At 38.9% G+C, this 25,563-nt stretch overlaps 1 protein-coding gene across 2 annotated transcripts in view; it reads right to left on the bottom strand.

Moving 5' to 3' along the window:
* Positions 1-2,345: 2,345 nt before the first annotated feature.
* The window catches only part of Sf3b1 (splicing factor 3b subunit 1), a 43,094-nt gene continuing 19,876 nt past the window's right edge, over positions 2,346-25,563 (bottom strand). For both annotated transcript variants that reach the window (XM_040753611.1, XM_040753612.1), the window contains 19 exons: positions 24,194-24,431; positions 22,621-22,833; positions 22,321-22,442; positions 18,899-19,096; positions 18,711-18,812; positions 16,666-16,845; positions 15,459-15,545; positions 15,091-15,361; positions 14,676-14,821; positions 14,426-14,572; positions 14,062-14,187; positions 13,355-13,576; positions 12,567-12,749; positions 12,330-12,441; positions 11,398-11,518; positions 10,931-11,062; positions 7,503-7,775; positions 5,674-5,890; positions 2,346-4,641 (listed from right to left, as the gene is read on the bottom strand). In XM_040753611.1, coding sequence (XP_040609545.1) covers positions 4,483-4,641; positions 5,674-5,890; positions 7,503-7,775; positions 10,931-11,062; positions 11,398-11,518; positions 12,330-12,441; positions 12,567-12,749; positions 13,355-13,576; positions 14,062-14,187; positions 14,426-14,572; positions 14,676-14,821; positions 15,091-15,361; positions 15,459-15,545; positions 16,666-16,845; positions 18,711-18,812; positions 18,899-19,096; positions 22,321-22,442; positions 22,621-22,833; positions 24,194-24,431 — 3,249 coding nt within the window. In that variant the 3' untranslated portion in view covers positions 2,346-4,482. The remainder of the gene's footprint in view (positions 4,642-5,673; positions 5,891-7,502; positions 7,776-10,930; positions 11,063-11,397; positions 11,519-12,329; positions 12,442-12,566; positions 12,750-13,354; positions 13,577-14,061; positions 14,188-14,425; positions 14,573-14,675; positions 14,822-15,090; positions 15,362-15,458; positions 15,546-16,665; positions 16,846-18,710; positions 18,813-18,898; positions 19,097-22,320; positions 22,443-22,620; positions 22,834-24,193; positions 24,432-25,563) is intronic.

The following is a 25,563-nucleotide window of genomic DNA, read 5'->3' as shown; positions in this document are numbered from 1 at the left end:
AAGATAAGCACTGGGGAACCTGTGATATTAAACACACAAGGTTGTTTCTTCAAAACAGGGAGGCATAACCAGTTATCTACCCAGAATAACAGAATAGCTAAGAAAAGACTTGGCAACATCATGCACTTTACAAAGAGTTTTGACATAGTTATTTCCAACCTTTAGCTTACTTTGTGCTTTATTGTGTACACAGGGTTAGGAATTCCCAGGAAACTTTTTACCAAGTTGTGCTGTGCTTAAATGTGTATAAAATAAACTTGCGGTTTGAACCAACACCAGCAATTGAGTTGTGTTGAGCCACACTGCCTTCTTGCCTCCTATAGATTGTTACTGTTGGCCAAAGAGGTCCCAGAGGTCACCACAGCTTCTTATACAAATGTCTGCATTGGTTAATGCACTACAGATAACCTCAAAGACTAAATATGCCAATGTTGCATTAGGAATAAAGACTTCCTCTTGAATTAATTTGACTAAAAGTGGCCCAAATTTGAACTCTTTCTCTCCTTTTGTCTTCTCTTTGTAATTACTATCCTGTCTCTTGTCTAAATCCGCACCTTTCCCTGTTTCTTTGTTGCTGTCCCTAAAGGTCTTTTCTATTTCTTGAACAGCACGGAAAGTACCACATGGGTAAGGAATGAGAGACACTTTACAGAAACCTTTTCCTTTTTTTGGGGGGGGGGATTAGAGGCATGGTTTCTCTGTGGCTTTGGAGGCTGTCCTGGAACTAGCTCTTGTAGACCAGACTGGTCTCAAACTCACAGAGATCCACCTGCCTCTGCCTCCAGAGTGCTGGGATTAAAGGTGTACGCCACCACCGCCTGGCACAGAAATCTTTAGTAAGATTTTTTTTTAACAAGGGAAGAAGTAACTTTACTGACCCCATGTGACCCAGAATCACTCCGTACTACAAACATACATTATCAAGCTGTATCCACAGGCTGCTCCCAATATTCATGGCAATTATTTGTTGTCTAAGATTGCTTCTAACCTGTTAGCTGTATTCAGCAACATCCACATACATTCTGGGTCAGAAGCATGAAGAGTACGTAAATTTAAGATTAAAAAGCTATGGATTAACTTAGGTTACATGGACTGATTACATGAGCTATTCAAGGCATTGTAAGATCAATTAGATTGTTCTCATAAAAGCAGCTTAAAGACAGGTGTGGTGGCGCACGCCTTTAATCCCAGAACTCGGGAGGCAGAGACAGGCGAATCTCTGTGAGTTGGAGGCCAACCTGGTCTACAGAGCGAGTTCCAGGACAGCCTCCAAAGCCATAGAGAAACCCTATCTCGAAAAACCAAAGGAAAAAAAAAAGCAGCTTAAACAGGCCGAGTACACAGTAAGACAGCAGGTTAAATGAAGTCTAAAAAGATCAAGTTCTAATGTTGTCAAACTTACCTATGTTATCACCTTGGAGATCTTAAGTGAACAGCAGCCCAAATTAAGCAACAAGCCTCCTTAGGTGCTGTTGATACTGAAGTCTTGCACCGACTCCAAGTTCACCATACAGATAAGATACTCTGAGGACAGACAACTGAACACGTTTCCATGGCTTACTTTCCACAGAATTTATATGGCCATTTACCCAAAGTAGGTGTCTTAGGTATTTGCTAAGCATTACCTCAGGTATTGTTGCTTAAAACAAAATGCCTTAAACATATCCCAGAAATGGGTCCTACTTAGTCTGAGACCAGATAGGCACAGTGGCATGAGCCTGTGGTCTCAGCCCTTGGAAGGTAGAGGAAAGACCACAAGGAATTAAGTTAGCCTGAGCTTACAAGGTCTCAGTCACCCTTTCAAAAACCCCCAAGTCTGAAGCTAGCTGAGTGTTTTGCAACCTTGGAGGATTTTACTCCCCCAATGGAGGATGCCTAGAGGCATTTTTGGTGGTCCCTGGCACCTAAGCCAGAAGTTGGAGGTGTATTTATAGGCCTCCCCTCCTAGCCCCAGGATCTATCTGGCCTAAAATGTTAGTGTGGAAAGAGTAATTATGGGATTGCTGCATTATATCTTCAATTAAACTCACAAAATGTAAATGCCACTGGAAACGTGAACCAGACTACTTAACTGATAGAGCTGCAATTATCTTTTCTCAACTCATTTTAGTTTTACTTTGTTGACTTTTTGGAAACCTGCAACCCTCCAGGCTCTGCTGGGATTATAGGCCTGGGCCACCATGCCCACCTCAGTTTATTTCATGTAGAAAAAAAAAAACATTTCCTAACATTTAACTTCACTTGTTTGGCCAACAACCAAAAGAGCTCTATATAAACCACAACCAAGCATACACAGTACACTACCATACAGAGTCAACTAAGATTAAGAAGTGGTATACTAAGACTTTAGATATAATAAATTTTATTTATCTGGTGGTACATGATGCTCACAGGGCACCATACAACAAATTTTAAAAATACAATATAAAAAAATCAAACAGCCAAAGAAATTAATTCCATCAAAGGGCAATGGCCCACAGGGGGGGGAAAAGCCCAGAAAAAAACCCACCCTCTGTCCCCTGAAGAACATTAATTCCTCCTGCCTAAGTTTTGCTTTAAGAAACATCAAAACAAAGTGCTAAAGGTCTTTGAGAATAGTTAAAACTTCGCATAACATCTTTCACAAGGGTTTATCACAAAATGCTTTCCATATTAATAAGAGCATTAAACAATCCAAAAATCTTTGAGTATTTGGTCAAAATCTTGAGATCACAGCCTTTAGCATTTCCCCCTTATCCACCCTTAAATTACCTCCATCAGCAAAATGTCACTCAAGGGGTAAACAGTCTCCTCTCATCTCTATTTCTACTGCAAAATGTATTTCCCATAAATAGCAAGGAGCTCAACAAACTTATGCTAATAAAATTTTCTCAAGAATGGTTTAAAATCAAATTTTAACTTTGAGAACTGTATTCAATTCAAGATTAATTATTACCCAAGGGTTATTTGAAATCTACTATACAAAACAGCAATATTTAAAAGTGCATAGGGCATGGCTAGAAAATTATTAAGATCAGGAAGTGGTTTGGGAATTTGTTTGATTTTCCTACACAATGATAAGTCAGACCACATACAAGGAGCAAGGCGCAGTGTCCTGCCTGGGAACATTTAATATTCAGTATCAATTTTATAAAAGCAAAGCAGAAGCTGTTTCTCATCTAAGCTTCCATCAGAAGACTTCTTTGTTGATAGGGGCACAAACTGCCTAGTGCTCCTAGAAGTTTGAGAGCAGCAGAGTCATACGCTAGTCACACTGATGGCAGAACTTATTTCCCTTAAGAATCCACAGAAGTACAAACAGAGGGAGACAAAACTATGAGGGTAAAAAGGGTTTAAAAACAAGAACTTTTGGGCATAAAGTGAAAGAAAACCAATTCATGTGTTGCCCCACAACATCAGAGTGCAGTCTTAATGCTTAGCTCCTCTAGGACTGAAGGGGCTTTTTTGGCTTATGGTACACCCTTAAATCAATGTATTATCTGATTGCTACATACAAAGCAAGCAGTTAGGCATTTTTGCTTCTGCCATTGCATAGCATTCTGGTACATAGGACTCTGAGCATGCCCCCTTCCATTATACTGGCTCAAAACACAAAAGCCAGGTCATATGCACCTTTGCAGCCCCTGCATCTATGGACAGCAGCTAGCATGCAGCAGGTGTTTAATAGCTGCTTCTGAATAAACTATTTAGTGGCTTACCAAAAAAGTCCAGAGACTGTTACTATACTAGCATTGCTTAGACAGCAACAGGAAGAACACAGTTCTGAAGTATAGAAAGCTTTTCCCCTTTCTAAATACAGGCCCATCAAGAGTTGGACATGATTTAAAATACATCCTTTATGCCCGTTCATAAGCATTTTGAGAAATCAAGAGGTGAAAGGTGCTATGTAAGTACAAAATAATATTCAAGACAGTTGAGTGAAAGTGCTACTTTTCTATGGTGATGGAATGGTTATGCTACATTGAGGGGAGCACCCCAAAGGTACTCTTCTCATCAACAAAACAAGGGACTTTTGACAAAGAGGCCATCACTTTATAGCCTGTGTTCTGCTATGTTCCATAATAAACCAGGTGACAGAAAATGAAATAAAGCCACTTATTCTACACAAACCAATACTTTACCAAAGTTCTGCATTTTACAAGTTATATCCAAAAAACACACACAAATTAGCATTTTGTACATGAATGTTTATTTCTCAATTAAACATTCCCTTTAAACACAAGGAATGAATTCTAAATCTTCATAAAGATGAATAAAAAAATGACATCCCTCCAGTATAGTGTGTGTAATCTGTGTCCTTGGTCACTACGGCATTTACTGTTTAACGTCAAAAACAAAAGTTATTTAAAAATCATGCTACTGGATTTCTACCCCTCCTCTATGACCAGCTCTATACTGATCTGCAATGTTTTACAAGTTTATATCATCAGATCGAAGCAAGTTTAAGGTGTGAAACAGCTGTGTATTAGACACAAAATAAAATTACAAGATATAGTCAAGTTCATAACGAATATAGGTGTTCTTATCATCATTGTAGATTCTTGGGTAATGTGCTATGAGAGCATCCTGGGAGCCAATGTAGATGGAGTTGTAAATTTTCCAATACACATCTCTGACTTTCCGAGCTGGGTGAAACAGACCCTAGAATAATTAAAAGGTAGAGTTACTCCTATTTTCAAGAATACATATAACTTTAATAGACTACAAACTATGAAGATATGATTAGAAATATTTCATTTTAGCTGGCATGATGGGACACACCTTTAGTCCTAGCAGCTTGGAGGCAGAAGCAGGTGGATCTTTTTTTTTTTTTTAAGATTTATTTATTTATTACAAACACAACACCCTGCCTCCATGTACATCTACACACCAGAAGAGGGCACCAGATCTCATTACAGATGGTTGTGAGCCACCATGTGGTTGCTGAGAATTGAAAATCATGACCTCTGGAAGAGCAGTCAGTGCTCTTAACCTCTAAGCCATCTCTCCAGCCCGCAGGTGGATCTTTTTAGGCATTCAAGGCCAGCCTGATCCACACAGTGAGCTCCAAGCCAACCAGAGCTACATAGTGAGGCCCTGTCTCAAAAACAAAAATAAACAAGCACTTTCTTTGAAGAGGGAAGAAAAAAATCTGGACACTGTACAAAACTGCAATTAGTAAACACAAAATCTAATTCCTATCTCAATAAAAAACTGTCTCCCACATGGTAATTAGTGAAGGACACTAGTCCTAGCCTCCAAAGTCTATTCCCTTATTTGGCCACTCCTTCCTCCTGAGGCAGATCACCAAGGTCCAGCTATCAAGGCAATCAAAAGCTTTGGCTCAGTTTAACAAGCCCAATCAAAATATACCAGCTCAACCTAGCCCATTCTAACACAGACCTCCCCTTTTTCCTTTTTAAAAATTATACTTGCTGGGCTGGAGAGATAATTCAGGGGTTAAGGGCCTTTCCAAAGAACCTGAGTTCAATTCCCAGCACCCACATGTCAGCTTCACAACTGTCTGAAACTCCAGTTCTAGGGATTCTGACCTCACACAGACATACATGCAGGCAAAACACCACTGAGCATAAAAAATATGTTTTAAAAAATTGCACCCACTGCTGGACAGTGGCACAAGCTTTAATTCCAGCACCTCCCCTCAAAAAACAAACAAACACACATTTAACCTACCTGTAAGCAATACTGCAACATTCTGCATGGTCCAATAGCAACTCTCAGACCCTCCAGAGCTCCCATAACTGCCTGGATTACATGCGGAGATGTCTCAAACACATTAGGCCATACATAATTCAATAAGTGATTCAGAGAATCTTCACAGCCAAATCCATACACACCAAGTGACATGTGTTGTACCACTGCACTAGCTGTCTGTCTGTGTACAAGGTCCCTGTAATGGAGGGAAAAAGTCTCTAGGTTAGTCTTAATTCTATTAAGAAACATTCATCTGCACATTAGGAACTAAATTACTACTAACATTTGACTCTCATCTGTGTAAGTTGTTCCCCAACAAAACACCCATTTGTCATTTATCTTGGGTCTAATGAACTCCTTAATCCCCCCTTCAGCCAGCCTGGTCTACAAAATAAGTTCCAAGACAACCTGGGCTACTGTCTTGAAAAACAAAACAAAAACAAAAAAAATTCTAAATTCCCCCAAATCAGAGCACAACTTTTAACCTCAAGTCATACTTCCCAAGAGCCGTAATGTTCAGGCATGCCTCATGAAGAAGCAATGTGAGAGAGAAGCAAACGGATTTACTCTATTTTGTTTGGTCCCAGAAAGGCAGGCTTCTACAGACTGTGATTACTAATCTGGCTCTATAACTTAATCTATACTTTCTGTTACCACACTGAGTCAGTTTAACTTGACCTTTTATGCAGGTCACGGAGTGACTTTGGATATACTGAGGACTGAATGAATCCAAGGCCCCATGCATGAAAGGAGCATACTGTACCACTGTACTACAACCTCACCCAATTTTCAAAATTTTGTTTTGAAATAGGGCAGTCAATAAATACATTGTGCAGTAAGACGGAATTTTCAATCCTCCTGCATCAGCCTCTGTAAGTAGTAGAGGCTAAAGGCTCAATGTTGCCGTTTTAATGACTAACTTTATGCAGTACACAAATGTAACCAGCTGAGAACTCAAGAAGCCACTGAAACTATGTAAGCCTTCCTCACATTTTCCTTCCTTAGTGATTTTGTCAGGTACAATTAACTCTTTACACTAAACTGTCACAGGACTCTTACCAAGTTGCTCAAAAGCAGTTTGAACTAATGGCTGCCATCTGAACATTGGGGGCCTGCATGAAATGAAAGACTATGGCTATGGCAATAAGAGATGATCCCCTGAGGATGGAGCTCATACACAGGGCCAGATAAAGCAAGCATGGTGGTACATGCCTGTAACTGCAACATTCTAGAGGTACTGAAGGGAGAAATAAGTTCAAGGTCCTGTTCAGCTACCCTGGGTGACCTGAGGCATTGTCTCAAAAACAAAACTAAAGGTTTCTCTGCCACACAGATTAACTCATGCTCATCCCCCCTCCCCATTGCTTTAAAAACAGTGAATCAAAACCTATTTAGCTTGACACATATAAGGAGACTAACTCACTACAACAACTATTAAAGTAAGAAATTATATTTATGTGAAACAATCCATAGTAATGTGTCTTCTTTAACAGATCATTTTTAAAAGTCCTCTTAATACCTGGACACATGGGGGAGGGCCTAGGCCCTGCCCTGGATGAAAAGACAAACTCTGGAGATCCCCATGGAGGGTCTCATCCCCCCTGGGGAGAGGAGTGGGGATTGGGTGGGGGACTGGGGGGTTGGAAGAGGGATTGGGGAGGAGGGGAGGGAAAGGGAGCTGGGATTGACATGAGAAGCAAGTTTGTTTCTAATTTAAATTTTAAAAGATTTTTTTAAAAGTCCTCTTAATAAACTCTAACAATTAAACAATTGTTAATTATTTTTCTGCATTTATTTTTAGTATTTACCTGTCCATTAATGCATCCTCAAGTAAAGGCGTTACAGCATAGATGTAGTCTTTTCCCATCTCACCGATATACTCAAATAAGAAGGAAAGTGACTTTAACACTCCATTCTGCACATTAAGTTCAGGGACTCTGTATTCATTCATTAAGGCAGGGAGTACTGTGAAGGGTGAGCATGTTTCAGCAACAATGGCGATTGCTACAGTAGTGCAAACTCTGTTCTGCCTTTCCTGAACTTTGAGGTTGTTTAAAAGCGTGGCCAGTACATCATGAGGGCTGAAAAGAAATAAGAAATACGTCAGCAAGTTATCATACTTATTAAACTTGTTCTCAGAGAAAAGAAAAACTTTCTGATAAAATGCAGTACTTTTCTCATCACTAGGATTGTGGCTTTTGACTAAGAGCTTCATAGAGGAAAGGAGGAAATGAGGTAATTAAAATCTCAAAAAATAAAAAATGTTAAAAAGATTTTTTTGTTTGTTTGGTTTGGTTTTTCGAGACAGGGTTTCTCCGTGGCTTTGGAGGCTATCCTGGAACTAGCTCTTGTAGACCAGGCTGGTCTCGAACTCACAGAGATCCTCCTGCCTCTGCCTCCTGAGTGCTGGGATTAAAGGTGTACGCCACCACCTCCCGGTGTTAAAAAGATTTTTTTAAAAAGCTTCATATAAATTGTCATATTTTTAATGTTAATTCAGGTGGACTCATTTTCAAATATAATTTTTACTCTTTAGACTTTTTTAAATATAAAGAAAATTAAATGGTGAAATCCAAAGCCAGGCAGACTATCCAAAACAAGAATATCCAAAACTCTGGACTCTGGTGCTCAAACACATGAAATCTGCATCCTCATTATCCCCCCTCCCATATTCACGCTGGGCAGGGTCTCCCTGTCTAGCTCTGGCTACCCCCAACAAGCTTTTACATACTTCTTTGCTAAAGCTCAGAGACACACTGGGGCTAATCAATTTTGCACAGTATCTACCCTGAAGGTAGCTACACCTAACTCTCCATCTTCTCTATTGTTTTCAAAGCATTTCCCAGTGAATGTTTCCTTTCAGCTCCTGTGAGGAAGCACTCTCACCAAAAGGAATTTGGGAAGGAAAGAGTTTGTTTCAGCTTTCTATGCCCATCACTGAGGGAAGTCAAGCACAAACCATGCAGGAATGCTGCTTACTGGCTTGCTCCTACGATAATGCTCAACTTACTTTCTATATAAGACACATGCTCAAAGATAGCACCACCCACAAGGAGATGGGTCCTCCCACATAAGTCAAAAATCAAGACAATTCCTCACAGACATGGTCACAGGACAATCTGATCTGTGTCAAGGTCACAGATGAAGCTAACTAGAACACTGAAAAAAGACACATTCATAGTTTCATTTTCTACAATTAACTTCTCTCAGTTGGGTTCTGATGAAGAAGCAAATAACCTTAAGTGAATTAATAAGGCAGATGAAATCTGTGGAGTAACCTTAGAATAATGTGTTTTGAAAACATTAAGTTAGCATTAAGAATGAATTAGATACAAATATTGTATGTTGGCCCACACCTTTAATCTCAGCAATAGAAGACAGGATAGACTAATCCCTTGAGTTCAGGGCCAGCCAGGGCTACACAGTAAGACTCAGCCCCAGGCCAAAAAAAAAAAAAAAAAAAAAAAAAAAAAGGAAAAGAAAAACATTTAAAATGAGGGGTTAAATGGGTAGATCAGATCACGGTTAAGAGCACTGGCTGCTCTTCCAGAGGACCTGGGTATGATTCCCAGCTCCCACATGGCCGCTAACAACCTTCTTTAACACCTAGTTCCAATGAATCCATACCTTCAGTTCTAGGGGATCCAATACCCTCTTATGACTGCCACAGGCATACATGCATATACATATAGGCAAAACACTCAATAGGCATAAAATAAAGGAATCTAAAGAAAAAAATTACATCCACTAAGTCCCCATGGTGCTATTAATATGTGCGTGGATGCAGACATTCTACCAAAGCATGTACAGCCTCAAAAGGGTCACATCTCTTAAAACTGACTCTCCCCAGCAGTCATCAATTGCTCCTCAGACAGGGGATAGACTTCATGAACCCCTCCCCGATCATTGCCAGTGTTTTGGCTGGCTTGACCTTGTGCAGGTCATGTGCTTGCAGTTACAACTGATGTAAATTCACGTGGGCAACTACACTGTCATGTACAAGTGTTCTTTTGCTGCAGATGTCTACTACCTCTGACATTTACAATCTTTACATGCCACTCTTTCAAAACCATTACCACATCTTGAGGATTAGGGGTATGATATAACTGTCCTTTATTGTATTAAATGACATAATGATAAAACTGCCTCTAAGTTTTTTTTATACCCATAAATCAGTCCATTTCTCAACCCTTATCAGAGAAGCTTTAAACTTTTAAAAGTATATTTGCTTATTTTTATATGATTGAGTGTTTTGACTGCAGGTGTGCCTGTACTGCATGTGTTCAGTGCCTGCAGAAGGTGTCAGATCCCCTGACACTGGAGTTACAGTCATGGATTGTAAGCCATGTATGTGGGTGCTAGGAATCAAAGCTGGCTCCCCTGTAAAGTAGCCAGTGCTCTTAACTGCAAAGCCATCTTTCCAGCCCCAGAGAAGCTTCTTTTTATGGTTAAGAACAATTAAAATAATTGGACAACGTGGGGATTAAGAGATGTGGAGTACTCGGCCGGGTAGTGGTGGCACACGCCTTTAATCCCAGCACTCGGGAGGCAGAGGCAGGCAGATCTCAGAGAGAGAGAGGAGAGAGAGGAGAGAGAGAGAGAGAGAGAGAGAGAGAGAGAGAGAGAGAGAGAGAGAGAGAGAGAGAGAGAGAGAGAGAGAGAGAGAGAGAGAGAGACAGAGAGACAGAGAGACAGAGAGACAGAGACAGAGAGACAGAGAGACAGAGAGACAGAGAGACAGAGAGACAGAGAGACAGAGAGACAGAGAGACAGAGAGACAGAGAGAGAGGTGGAGTACTCATTCCTTATATTTTAAGCAATATCCTAGTCAGGCATGGGGGCACATGCTCTTAGTATGATTTTATTCTGAGTTTGAAGCCAGCCTGGTCTACATAGTAGCAAGTTCCAGGACAACCAGGACTGACACTGTCTCAGAAGAGAAAAAAAAAAAATAAGCAATATCTTAAAACACCAACAAAAACTTGAATGTACACTGAAAACAAACTATTTCCCTCTCTGAAAATATCTACACTGCAGAAGTGAAGTTTTAAAACATTCCATCTATGTTGGCTCAACTAAGAGTTTAAAGAAATATTTTAAAATAGGAAAGGGTAGCTCAGTGATTAAATGAAATGCTTTTTCTTGAAATGATTAACTATGCCTCAAAAGATGTCTACATGAAAACACTTTCCAACAATGAGTTTATTATACCCTACTAAAAAATGAAAATACTCACCCAATGGCCTTTGCAATATAACCAAAAGTGTTGACGGTAGCTCTTCGAATAGCTTTTTTGTGAGCTTTTAAGAGCTCTAAAAGTTCAAAACAAATCCTCATCCACTCTCTTGCAGATACATATTCAGCTCCCCTAATTTGGAAAAAAAAATTACATGAGTTTCCAGCCTGCTCTATAGCATTCCAAGACAGCCAGAACCACAAAGAGAAACCCTATCTCAAAAAAACAACAAAACTACACTGCTAATTCTTATTACCAGCCAAAGTGAAATTCGTCTAAAAACAGTGATCTTGGATAACCTAAACAGATGTACTTAGGTAAGCAATTTTAAGTAAAACTTGCTCACTGAATACAAACCTGCTGAATCCACAAAGAAATACTACCTATAATTAAGTATGAGAATGTTACTACTTGAATTAAGTATGAGAATGTTACTACTTACAAAAGATGTCAGATAATCTGCTTACCTGTCAGCAATACGTCCAACAAGATCGATACAATTCTCCTGTACTTTTTCATGCCTGTTCTTCAAGATGGGGGTGAGTCTAGGCAGGAGATCTTTAATTGGTGGTGTCATCTTATGCATACCTATTTGACAGAAATCAAGGAACTATTAAAATCTGAACTGTTTACTTTTCCTTTTATTGTGCAATGTATAAATATAAACTCACAAGCTATATCTACGGATAAAAGCACAAGATTCTAATTACACTTACATTTTTTTTAACTTCCAATAGCTTCTAATTACAAGTGGAAATGAAAGAAGGGTAACTCAGTAACAAAAAGGTTTTATTTGGTTTTGAAATGCTATTTGTACACTGACATTTAAATATGGGACAACCTGTGTTCTGATCATATACAATATAAGCAAAAGTAGATATGTAAATAAATCAGAAAGGCAAATACAACAATATAAGCAAAAGTAGATATGTAAATAAATCAGAAAGATCTCTAATCTCCCTGAAATACAGGGCACATTTGCATAGTATTTAAGCCTACGGAAAGAGGAATCTAGCAGGGGCTCTTGCTCTAACACAGAGAAACCCTGTGAACTCACAGCAAACAAAAAATTCTAATAACCTGCCAACATACTTTAAGAGTGGATAAAGAACATTTCTAAAACTAAATTACAACCTCAGGGTTGCTCCTCCCCTTCCAGAAGATGCTGGATTACTTTCTAACTGATGCACTAGTTCTAGTAGGGTTCTCTCTCCCAGTAACCATTTCCATACCTTGTTTGTCCTAAATTTCCCCTTTAACGTTTTCAAGTAAAATATAAATGGACAATAGAAGACTTTTATAACATTCTCTGACAGCCCTGAAGTGCTAAAAAAAATTCCTAAATACAAATACAAAGAAAAAGGCCAAATTCACACATAGTCATCAGGCAATCACATACCTATTACATTCACAATAGCCTTCAGCGCTCCAAGAATGCTACCCAATACTTCAGGGTATTCTTCACCCAAATATTCATACAGCACCACACCCAAGTGCCCCATCAGTTTTTCCTATAATAAAAGAAACGTTTAAAATGTTACTTTCTCCATTAAACAACATGCTTTAAATATATATATATATATATATATATATATATATATATATATATATAAACCTGATAGAACAGATAGATTACCTCTTGACAAGTCTTCATAACAACAGCCGTTCTGGAAATCAAGTCAGCTGCTTGTTGTCGAACTTTTGCTGACTTGTTATTTAAACGCCACAAAACTGTACCACAGATCTGAGGCAAGTAAGGTTTGACTCGCTTGCCAAGAGCATTAACTACTGTGCCAAAGCCATTCAACATTACTGAATCCTATAAAAGAGAAAAGCTTAAGTTACATTTCTTAAAAAACAAAATCACTAAAAATACAAAATTTAGTTTTAACTGGAAGTTGATTGTTAAATAACAATCTTTTCCAACTATTCAAACATGCTGTTGTTTTTAAATCAAATCCAAAAATCTGAGGTAAAAGAACACTTGCTAAATCTAGGGAAAACTGGTACTAAAAACGTTAAACGTAAATTACTTTTAAGTGATACCTGCTCTTTTTTTTTTAAAGATTTATTTATTTTATTATGTATACAATGTTCTGTCTGCATATATTCCTGCACACCAGAAGAGGGCACCAGATCTCATTAGAGATGGTTGTGAGCCACCATGTGGTTGCTGGGAATTGAACTCAGGACCTCTGGAAGAGCAGCCAATGCTCTTAACCTCTGAGCCATCTCTCCAGACCGATACCTACTCTTAAAGTAATAGTTTTCTACATATACAAAAGTCAACTGCAATGTGCCTGACCCCAGGAAACACATGGTGGAAAGAGAACTGATTCCTAAAAACTACCTCTAATTCTCACCCAGACACATGCACACAAAATAAAATTTAAACACTAGACATAAATGGTTAGCTGCCATTACCTCTGTAGTCTGTTCTTGGAAAGCATACAGAATACCATCAATCAGTTGTTCTTCAAGTTTATGATCAATATCTGCTGCACCTAGGTTGCCCATAATTTTCTCAATTGTTTCCATCACCATTTTTCTGTACTGTTCAGCTTCATCTTTCAGATCATCCACAATTCTAGATATAATTTCTGCTGCTCCTACTTTGTTTGCCAACTCCACAGTCGTATCGACTAACTAAAAAGAAAAAAAAACCACACTTTAAAATCTATTACTTCTCCAAGGAAATAAAACTTAGTAAACTTTGACAGACAGAGCAGCTAGAATATGGTGTGTGGCTCCTGCCTAGAATCCTAGCCTCAAAAAGCTGAGGCAGACCTTCCAAGTTCAGTGCCAGTCTGGCTATCCAGCAAGGTCCAGGCCAGCCCAAGAAACATGAGATCCTATCTCCAAAACAAAAATAATTCTAACAAAATTATACTTATGTCTCAGCAAGCTGGAGAAATAAATCCTCCATCTAACAGACAAAAACCTTGGCTCATAGTTTAGTACTGGTGAGCTGGGAGACTGCGGCAGGACCAAGAGTATGAGTGAAACCAGCCTAGGCTGCAAAGTAAAATTCTGTCTCAGGTAGTCAAAGCAAACTATAGTATGCAATATGCATTCTAAGTAAGTAGAAAATTAGTCAAAAGATTTTTGAAACTCAAACAATAAAGGGTTACCTGTCGGTAATTTCTTCTATCCAAAGCCATTCTGTGTTGCCAGAAGTGTTTAAAGAAAGGAGGAAGAATCTCTGTTTTAATGTAGTTTGCTTCAACACCATCTGTTCCACAGCATTGTTTCACCACCTAAAAGGCAAATAAATGGATGGATGGATGGATGGATGGATGGATGATAGATTGATAGATTGATAGATAGATAGATAGATAGATAGATAGATAGATAGATAGATAGATAGATAGATGCACTGACACAACATAACATAGGTTTGTGGTTTTCTTAATGTTATAAAGACCTCTTTGAACTTCCAAAACATGCATTATTATACAAACAAATATATACCCACAAACTGGAACAACTAATTACCTTCAATACAATTTTCTTCATTTCTTCATCCGGAGACTGGAATTCTCGAATAAGGATTAACATCACTTCTCTAGTATAGTAGTTGGCATATTCTGCATCCATAAGAGGAATAAGATACCCAATAGCCTTTAAGAAAGCAGCCAAACCCTATTTAAAAATAAAATGTATAAAAACACACACACATCAGTAAATTAAGTTTAGATTTCCCTAATTAACAGTAACAAAACCAGAATCTAACGAGTAGGTTTACCTTTCCTCTGTGTTGGCGGATACCCTTCCATAGAGGTTTGAGCACAGAATCAAAAGATTCGATACCATAAGGAGTTGCTGCTTCAGCCAAAGCAGCAATGGCCAAAGCACTGATGGTCCGAACTTTCTGCTGTTCATCCACAAGACCTATACAATCAAACACAGGTGTGAACAGGTACCAATACCTAATTTTCACAATGCAATTCAAACTTTATCATGTATCTAACCCTGTATCCAAACTGCAAGAAATTTTATAGCCGATATAATTTCAGCAAAAGCAGTTTGTTAACAGAAAATATTATAAACACCATTTCAAAAATAAAGCATTTGTATGGGGAAGCCCTTTCAGTTATTCCCCACCCCCCAATCAGTAAACAAAAATTCAGAACAGTCGATTTATAAAAGATAAAACTTACCATGTTCAATGATTTCAACTAAACTTCTGAGATGTGGCAAGATAGCACAGCCCATAAGAATAGCTATCTGTTGTACAATCTTAATACCAGTGTGCCTTGCTTGCCAAGACTTCTTGCTTTTGCACACAGCTTTTAAGAAGGGCAATAGAGAAGGAATGCCCAGGGCAGAGGCTACAACAGCAAAAGCTCTAGCTGTTGTGTTTCGGACATACTCATCCATGTTATCTATATCAGGTCTCATGGTAGAAATCATAGTGGCAAGACCAGCGGCCTAAAGAGAAAAGACAGAACAACAGCTTCAGTTAATACCATTAATCCTCCACAAATCAAAAGACAAACTTCCACTTCTAGGAATTTAATGTGAATACCTTTGCCAAATTAGAAATGATCTCTCGGCCTTCCACTCTAGCATAGTAATCTTCATCAATCAGCAGTGGCTCGATAACCACAAGAATCTGAAAGAGAAAAAACACGAGGAATTACATCTCCACATCAACTTTGTCAATCAAGGGGTAGATTAAAGAATTTTAATTCCATAGGTGAAAATTAAATATAAACTAACATTTTATATTCAAAAATATGTAAGTATTGTCATACTAACAATCCTTTATTCTGATACAAAATAAAATAGCTATTCTAATTCTAACCTGTCAATAAAAGCAATGGAAAAAATTAAGTAATAACATATAAGAGTAACGAGAGCAAAAACCATTTACATATACCTATATTTATAAATGTGATGCTTCTGAAAGAGAAAAAAGACCGGATGGTTGTGATAATTAGTGTTAATCGCCAATTTGGTAGGATCTAAAACGACTGAGAATGCCTGTGGGTGAGTATCTTGCAAACACCCACCTAACTTGTGAGCAAGACCATTGCCTGGGCAGGAGATCCTATACTAGAGTTAGCATACATCCACACATAGACACAAGGCAAACCTCAATAACATGGTGAGACCCTTTCCCAAAACCCCTACAGGATCACAGAACAGACTAATTCAAAACTGATTAACTCTAAGGAAGCTATAAATTGGTAAACTTTTCTAGACTAGGCTTGTATAGAATCAACTAAAGTTTTTAGTATTTTAAGAATACAAGGAAAGGGACTGGAGAGATGAGATGGCTTGGCAGTTAAAAGACACGAGCTGCTCTTCTTAAGGACCCAGGTTCAATCCCCAGCAGCCACATGGCCACTTAGAACATCTATAAATCCAGTCCCAGGGGATCCCATGTTTCCAAGACAACATGCAAGTGATGCAGGCAAAGTATCCATATACATAAAGTAAGTTTTTTATAAATATAAAGGCAAACTGGCAAAATAAGCCCAACTTTTTATATTGAAAATTAAAAAATATTGAACATCTGGGCAGTGGTAGCATATGGCTTTAATTCCAGCACTCAGGAGGCAGAGGCAGGTAGATCTCTGTGAGTTCAAAGCCAGCCTGGTCTACAAGGCTACATAGAAAGACCCTGTCTTAAACAATGCCTCTCCACCCTGAGGGAGGGGAGAACGTTCAGATTCCAGACAGTGGAAAACAGGACCCAAAAAATAATCTACTTGGGAGAATAAACCAACCTTGTGTACATATGGCCGTACTAAGTCATCAAGTTTATACAATATTCTATCAATAACTTTCACAAGTAAATGACGCTCTTGATCCTCAAGTGTAGGAGACATCAACAGAGGAAGAATCTGGTTAAACAAAGGTCCAGCTCCAAATTCTCGAGCTTTATCAGTAATCTGACGTAAGGCAGCCTGGGGTAAAGCAGAAGGAAATGAAAGCATTAATTTTCTTTTATGAGCAAGCATTCAGAAAGGGCAAATTTCAACAGGAATAATATTTTAATGTATACTTATGCAGGCAATTTGCATATAGTAGTTAAGAATTCATTTTTGTCAAAACTGGTTTAATGTTTAAACTCACATGACTCAAGTTTAATGTTATCAGCTCATTCAAAAAGGGGTAATTAATTTAGTGGCAGGTGGGATAGCTAAGAGGTAAAAAGGAGCTTATCACCACGCCCAATGACACCCACTTCAATCCCTGAGATCTAGACAATGGAAGGAAAAAAACAACTTCCAAAAGCTGTCCTCTGACCTCTGTTTTCCCTGGAGTATGCATCCACCTGCCTGCCTGCATGCACACACTCATGCATGTGCACACTAAATAAATGTATAGATGGGCATAAAAGAAAAAAGGGTAATTTATGGGGCTTGTTACATTCCTCAGAGGGTAAAGGGTACTGGCCACTGACAACCATCTGAGTTCACTCCCCAGAACTCATTTAAAAAGGACTGATTCCTGCAAGTTATCACTATGTATCCATTCCCATAATTTTTTAGGATAATTTAATAGAGCTATAGTACCACACAAGTATATACCACATGTCTTAGCTGAGCCTGAAGAGTCTTCTATAGTCAAATCACATTTGGTACTAGCAGAACAACTCATGTAACTTCCACTAATCACCTCCAGTTCAAAGCACTTTCCGTTATCAAGGATAAGAAGAATTAACACCCTAATGTCCTTATCAGGACAAAAAAATCCTTTGATGAGAATAATTCAATCACTGAGTCTGGAGCCAAAGTCTATAATCCCAGGCAGTCCCTCCAGAGTAAGAGTGGCCTGCTTGAACAAGCTTAAAGCCCAGATAAGCAATGTGTGTCAGGGACCACATGAAAAGCCAAAAAAGGAACCAGAACAGAGTGCCATTTCTTTTTTGGGATTTTGTTTTTGTTTTTGTTTTTGTTTTTTGAGACAGGGTTTCTCTGTATTGATTTGGAGGCTGTCCTGGAACTTGCTCTGTAGACCAGGCTGGCCTCAAACTAAGAGATCTGCCTGCCTCTGCCTCCCAAGTGCTGGGATCAAAAGTGTGTGCCACCAACGCCCAGCCAAAGTGCCATTTCTTATTCTATTAATTCCAACATTCAGGTGGCTAAACAAAAAAGATTGCTATCAGACTAAATCCAACCTGGGCTATGAGTTTCAAAACAGCTTGGGATAGTTTGAGAACCTGTCTCAAAACAAACAAAAATAGCCTGGTGGTGGTGACAGGTCAGTGTATACCTTTAATCCCAGCACTCCTGAGGCAGAGGCAGGCAATCTCTGTCAGTTCAAGGCCAACCTGATCTACACAGCTAGCTACAGGACTCCAAAGCTTCAGAGATACTAAACTCTGCCTCGAAAAAACAAAAATAAATAAACGAACAAATAAATAATTTGAATCAGACATTGGTAGCACACGCCTTTAATCCCAGAACTCGGGAGGCAGAGACAGGTGAATCTCTGTGAGTTCGAGGCCAACCTGGTCTACAGAGCGAGTACCAGGACAACCTCCAAAGCAATACAGAGAAACCCTGTCTCAAAAAAGAAAATCAAAAAAACAAAAACTAAAAGAAAACAAATAATTTGATGGGCCAGAACTAGGAGTCAGATCTGGTACACATCTTTATTATTGTTTATTAAGGTGGTACACACCTTTAATTGCAGCACTTGAATCACAATGGCAGGTGATTTCTGTAGGTTCCAGGTTAACCTGGTCTACACAGTGAATTCCCAGAAAATCAGGACTATGTAGAGACCTTGTCTCAAAAAACAAAAAAATAAAAATAGAACTTACCTTTCTCATTGGAGGAGTACCATTCTTAATCTTTAAAAGCAACTTCATTATCTTTCTCTCCTTTTGCTCTTCTGGACTAAGTGTGGATTCATCAACATCAACCTACAATAAAATGTAGGGGTGGATCAAGACAGTGATTTGTAACTCCCAAACACAGAGCAATACTTTATTCTGCTAGCATCACTTACCAATAGTTTATCAAAGTACTGAATGTCATCAGGTTTTAAAAATGGAAGATTCCCAGACGGCTGGTCATTAACACTTTTCATAGTTCTATCTTCAGTTTGCATGTGGAAACCAGTCATGCCGCCCAAAGGTGTGGGTGTTGCTGTCAGCTTTCGAGCTGGAGTTCGAATGGGAACATAACCAGCTGGAGGAGGAAGGACCTAAAAGAATTATAACACACTTTAGCATAACTGCCTTGGCTTTACACACTGAAAGACAACACAGCATTTGCACTTAAAGACATTTTTACAATTTATCAGCTAGCAAGTTTATTTACCTGAAGAAAACATATACCACTGTTCAAAGTTAATTGAAAGTTAAGAAGATGTTTATGAAAAATACTTAAGAGGCTGGAGGAGATAGCTCAGTGGTTGAGAGCACTAACTGCTTTTCCAGAGAACCTGGGTTCAATTCCCAGCATCCATAAGGCAGCTAAACAGCTCTCTGTAACTACAAGTCTGACACCCTCACATAGACATACCTGCCTAAAAAACACCAATGAAAATAAAATAAAAATAAATTATTTAAAAAAAAAACACAATCTGAAAAGGGTTTTTGCCGGACAGTGGTGGCACATGCCTTTAATCCCAGCACTTGGGAGGCAGAGGCAGGTGGATCTCTGTGAGTTTGAGACCATCCTGGCCTACAAGAGCTAGTTCCAAGACAGCCTCCAAAGCCACAGAGAAACCCTGTCTCGAAAACACACACACACACACACACACACACACACACACACACACACACACACACACACACACACACAAAACTTAACTTCTAATTTGTTAATTAAAATTTAAGTGGGAAAGAAATACATGGAGTACTCTAAAAATTCTAGTCACCTTCAAACATTAATATGCTTGAAATATTAACATGTTGTCCGGCCAATATGTGAAATTAACAAAACTTGAAAATTATAAAACCTATGAGTCAATGATTTCCCAAAAGGTACTTTTAGAGCAAACATCATTCATTTAAATGGAAATAAACTTATATGGTTTACATAATAGATAAAAGTCATGTATATTTTAGTAATAAAACGAAATATTCACATAAGTCCCTAATACTATAAAATGTATTAAGACTGAACTCTACAAAACTGACTTAAATACAACAAAGTAAACTATTTATCACAACCTTCTGAAAGAAATGTCAAATTAAACCCATTGCAATACCCATAGAATGTCTAGAAATATGAGTTAAAAACAATGAGATTTGTTTTTTAAAGCAATGAGACTCTTTTTGTTGCTAATTACACTTTCCTAGGTAGGGCAATAAGCTTAACACAGGTCTTCTCCAAATAGCTTTAACCATGTCTGAAAAATGTCAATGAGACTCACGATTAAATCATGTTAAACACATCTGATGCCACCTGTACTTCACTTCACCATCCAACTATTTTTTTTTTTTGCTGCTTATTATTGCCACGTGCAGCATGGACCCCTCACTAATCATTTTGAATAAAGGAGAATTTATACACTGACTCTTACAATATGTCAAATACATTGGTGTCACTGTACATTGAAGACCTAAAGGTGTACTTTAAGACCTTACTCATTAGGGGGCTGGAGAAATGGCTCAGCAGTTAAGAGCACCTACTGCTGTCAGAGGTCCTAATTTCAATTCACAGCAACCACATGATGGCTCACTACCAGCTCTAGTGCCCTCTTCTGGCATAAAGTCATACATGCAGATAGAGCACTCACACATTAGATTTATGAAAGAGCACGTGTCCTTCCTATTGGTATTAAGGAAGCCAAGGACTCTAATTGAGAACACCCAACATTAGATTGCCCACATGGAAGCTACAAGGTGATTCTAGATTTTAAATGTTTTATCGATTTGTTGTTCTAAGAATGAAACTCATCCTCCTAAGCAAATTCTCAAGCACTAAGGAAATGACCCTTCACCTGAAACAGATAATCTACACAAACATAGTGGGGTGGGGAAGCTAGCACACACAAGTGCACACACACTACACTAACAGGAGTCAAAGCAGGCTCTCTCACAGCCATTATAAGATTTAGGCTTTAGTCTTGGTTCTCAATAGCTACAATCACGGTCAGCTCTTTGCCAACAAGTATTTCTATTTTCATAATAACAGGCACTTAGAAAATTTTATAGCTCAAAATAAACTTCAGTAAACCTGAGACACAAAGTGAGGCCCTGTTGTAAAATAAAAAATACAATTCAATTTATTACAGTAAAGAAAGCATTCTTTTTTTTAAATAATTTATTTAATGTAATATTGGTATGAAGGTGTCAGATTACCTGGAACTGACTTAGAGACAGTTGTGAGCTGCCATATAGGTGCTGGGAATTGAACCCGTCCCGGTACTTCCAGAGGGCAGCAGTGCTCTTAACCACTGAGCCATCTCTCCAGCCCCAAGAAAGCATTCTTTGTGTCATCAGCAATCTATTTCATTTAGGATCACAAAGTTTTATTGAAGTACCAAGTAAAACCAGCATGCTATCAGCTCAGTTCTACAAAAATGATGAACGGAAGAGCCGGGCGGTGGTGGTGCACGCCTTTAATCGGATCTCTGTGAGTTCGAGGCTGGGCTGGACCGATAGCCTCCAAAACAATACAGAGAAACCCTGTCTCATTAAAAAAAAAAAAAAAAAAAAAAAAAGATAAACTGAAACAAACTACTCCATCCCACGGATTCAGGGGTTCTCAAAGCACTGTCTATGAACCTTCAGAAATCCTTGGGCCTCCTTACTTAAAAGTAATACAAGCCAGGAGTGGGGCACACCTTTTAGACAGATCTCTGAATATTAGGCCAGCCTGGTCTATATCTCAAGTTCTAAGCTAGCCATGGTTATATAAAATAATCTTTTTTTTATTAAATCTGTGTGCCTGGATTTAAGTCTGTACACTTGAGTACATACGGTGCCTGAGAAGACCAACAGAAGGCATAGAATTCTCATGAGAGTCACAGGTAGTTGTGAGCCCCTTGATGTGGGTGCCGGGAACTGAGCTATAGGTTCCTGTGGGAGCAGTGCATGCTCTTAAGCATTGAGCCACTTCTCTAACCCCAAAAATATTTGGGGAGGGGAGCTTGAGACTTAGCTGGCCTGGAACTTGTTATCTTGACCACAATGGCCTCAAACTCAGAGACCCGCCTGTCTCTGGCTCCCATAATCACTGTGATTAAAAGCAGGCACACCACAGCTAGGAAAAACTTAAAAGTTGCATGTTACTCATTTCGTGTCTATTACTTTCTCAAGTGAAATGCATTTAATAGTACCTGTTAAAAAAGGGGATTAATTAGTAAATTTGGGTGAGGTCAATGCAAATTTGCTGGCTTTTTTTTTTTTTTAAACCAAATGCTTAAAACTCGTATCCTAAATACCAACACATTCACCATATATTCATCACCAGTACCTTATATCCTTCTGGGAACATAGCATCTAATTCTTCATCAGAAAGTGGGCGATTTCGCTCATCAATTTCTCTCTCCCACCGCCAAGCCTGAAGCTGTTCAGGAGTCATGCTCATTATATGACCTACCAAAACAGCAAAATTTTACATGATCCACAGTGCAAGACTTTATCACTAAATAGGCCCTTACCTGATTACTTTTATATTAGAAATGCAAGTCATTTTTATAGTCATACTCTTAATAATAGCACCCAGAAAAACGAGCAACAAAATTAAACCAGTTACAAGAGAAAGAGTTTCTACCTGGAGTCGGGGTAGCCATGTTCATGGCTGGTGTGCCAATTGGTGTTTTTCCTGGAGTCAGAACAGGAGTGCTTCCACCCATCTGACTGGCTGGTGTTTCATCCCAACGGGACTTCCTTTTACTTGCTCCAGGAGTTGGTGTTTCACCAATAGAGTCTCCACCCCGATCTGTTCGAGGAGTCTCAGCCCATCCGCTTCCATGCCCAGGAGTATCTTCAAAGACAAAGGCCAGTAAGATCACACTATTAACCATTTTTAAAACAGTTTCCCCCACATTCATATGATTAAGTTCAAAAGAAGATATTCCAAAAACAAGATATACTTAAAAGCTTTGTTTAGTGTCTTTGGGTTTCCTTTCCACTGACCACAAAGGCACACACACACAGCAACTAAGGAGAAACAAACCAAAAGAAAAGCACTTTCTTTTCTATTCACACGACCACCGTGTGGAGCCATGCACTGTTTATCTTAAGCCATGCTCCAGCTATTCTCACTATACATCAAACAACAGACTTAAACTTAAACAAAGTTCTGACACAGATCATAAAATATAGGCTAGCAGGAGCCAGAAGGTAATAGAGAAAGGAGAAGCAAGGATGCAGTTTCTGTTTGGATCAGGTCACTAAAAAAGATATAGAAATGAGTTATAGTCATTAGTGTGCAACATTGTGAAGGCTTAAAGCCACTAAATTCTGTCCTTAAAAAATTATTAAAACTGGTGTACTAAAACACACACAGAGGAGGCAGAGGCAAGGGAATCACCGGTTGAGGGCTACTGAGGTGGTATCCAAAACATTTTGTTTAAAAACCACAAAAAACCCACAAAATTATCATCTTTTTACTTCTTAAAATATAAAATTTATCTTTTATGGTTTTTCCTAAAATCTTCAGCTTCTTCAAAAAGGGGAAAGAATTGGGCACTCCATTTGCTAAGATTTTTTTTTTTTTTTTTTTTTTTTTTTTTTGGAGACAGGGTTTCTCTGTGTAGCTTTGGAGGCTGTCCTGGAACTCATTGTGTAGACCAGGCTGGCCTCAAACTCACAGAGATCCTCCTGCCTCTGCCTCCTGAGTGCTGGGATTAAAGGCGTGTGCCACCACTGACCAGCTAAGTTCTTTATTTTTAACTTAATCAGAGTTGAAGTCTGTTGTGTTTACTTATTTACTATGTATGCTGGGGAGTACATGCCATGATGCACACAGGTCCAAGGTTACCTGTGGAGCACTCTTCTTCTATCTGTGGATCCCAGGCATCAAACCCCTATCCTCGGGCTTGGTTAGTGGCAAGCATCTTTACCACTGAGTAGCCATGTAGCCCAAAATTGGAAGTTTATTAAGATTTCACTATAGATTTAAGCTTGAATACTAAGACAAACAGTAAAAGACAGTTTACACACTCAGTGGGTTCAGACTTCAAGAGTCAATCTGCTCCACCCCCATAGGAGCTAGATATTCACACAGAAATGTATATTGTATTTGTATTTATACTAGAAAGTACAGCCCTCAGCCTGAAACACAACACTCAAGTCAACACTTCATCCAAACACACTGTCCACATGCCACTAAAAGTACCTACCTCTCTCTGTTTTGGGGGTCTCATCCCATCTGTTTTTGCGAGCGCTGGAAGTTGCACCACCATGCCCTGGGGTTGCATGGCCTGGTGTATCGCCTCGTCCAGGAGTAGCAGCTCCCGCAGGCGTATGACTAGGTGTAGGATCCCATATTTTTGAACCTGGGGTTGCTCCAGGAGTTTCACTTCCTTTTGCACGGCCAGGTGTCTCATCCCATCTTAAAGAAGGGGTGTGCCCAGGGGTCTTAACAAAGCAAAAATATTTATTTTACATATGCATATACCTTAGAAAAATAACTAGAAAATCTGTTGAACAAAAACCAAATAAATGTATCTTTTAATTGTTTCCAATACTCAACCAAAATATCATTTTGCGGGGCTGGAGAGATGGCTCAGGGGTTAAGAGCACTGACTGCTCTTTTAGAGGACCTGGGTTCAATTCCCAGCACCCACATGGCAGCTCACAACTGTCTGTAACTTCAGTTCTAGGGGACCCAACTCCCTCACACAGACATACATGCAGGCAAAATAACAATGCATATAAAATAAAAAATTTTTTAAATTAAAAAATATTTTGCTTAGTGTTTTACAAATGCTGCTCTTCCAAAGGACCTAGATTCAATTCCCAGCATCCACATAGCAGCTCACAACTTTAACTCCAGTTCCAGGAGATCCAATACCCTCACATAGACATACAAGCAGACAAAACAATGCACATAAATAAAAAAAATTTTTAAAAAGGCATTCTAGGTTGTAAACTTTTGTGAATATATACTGTACTGATAATTTGACAAATGGTGGCTGAGTCTGTTAAAAAGCTGATTCTGAAAGGAGTTACCCAACCCCCATTTCTGACCCAAGCATGTTTGTCTCAAGCTGCTTCCAAGACACATCCTGGGTCAAGCTGACACCCTCTTATTACCACAGGAAGAGGGAAGAAGAGCAAAAGAACCCAAGAGAAAAACACTGTTCTTTTTTTTTTTTTTTTCTGAGATAGGGTTTCTACGTAACTTCAGAGCCTATAGACCACGCTGGCCTACAACTCAGAGACCCACCCGTCTGTGCTGAGATTAAAGGCTTGTACCACCACTACCTAGCAAAAACACTGTTCTTAAAGAACAGCTAAAAGGTAAACTATTTCCAACAAATGTCAAAAACATGCCTGCACTACAGCAGGGAAGAAAAGGCATCCGGAGGAAAAGCTACCTGAGGAACTAAGCTAACTGCCTCCGTCTACCCAGCTGATGTCTGCCCTTGATTGATGACATTACTTTTGATTGTTCTCTTATTCAGGCTACTTACTCCAGTTATGTCTTCTGGATATTGTAAAACCCTGATTCAATGAAGTTTTTTATTTATCTGCTGCACCTATCTAT

The sequence above is a fragment of the Mesocricetus auratus genome, unplaced genomic scaffold (genome assembly GCF_017639785.1).
Source record: "Mesocricetus auratus isolate SY011 unplaced genomic scaffold, BCM_Maur_2.0 Super-Scaffold_100010, whole genome shotgun sequence".
Taxonomy (NCBI): Eukaryota; Metazoa; Chordata; class Mammalia; order Rodentia; family Cricetidae; genus Mesocricetus; species Mesocricetus auratus.
Note: the sequence above shows the minus strand (reverse complement) of the source record. Positions and strands in the feature narration are given on the sequence as shown.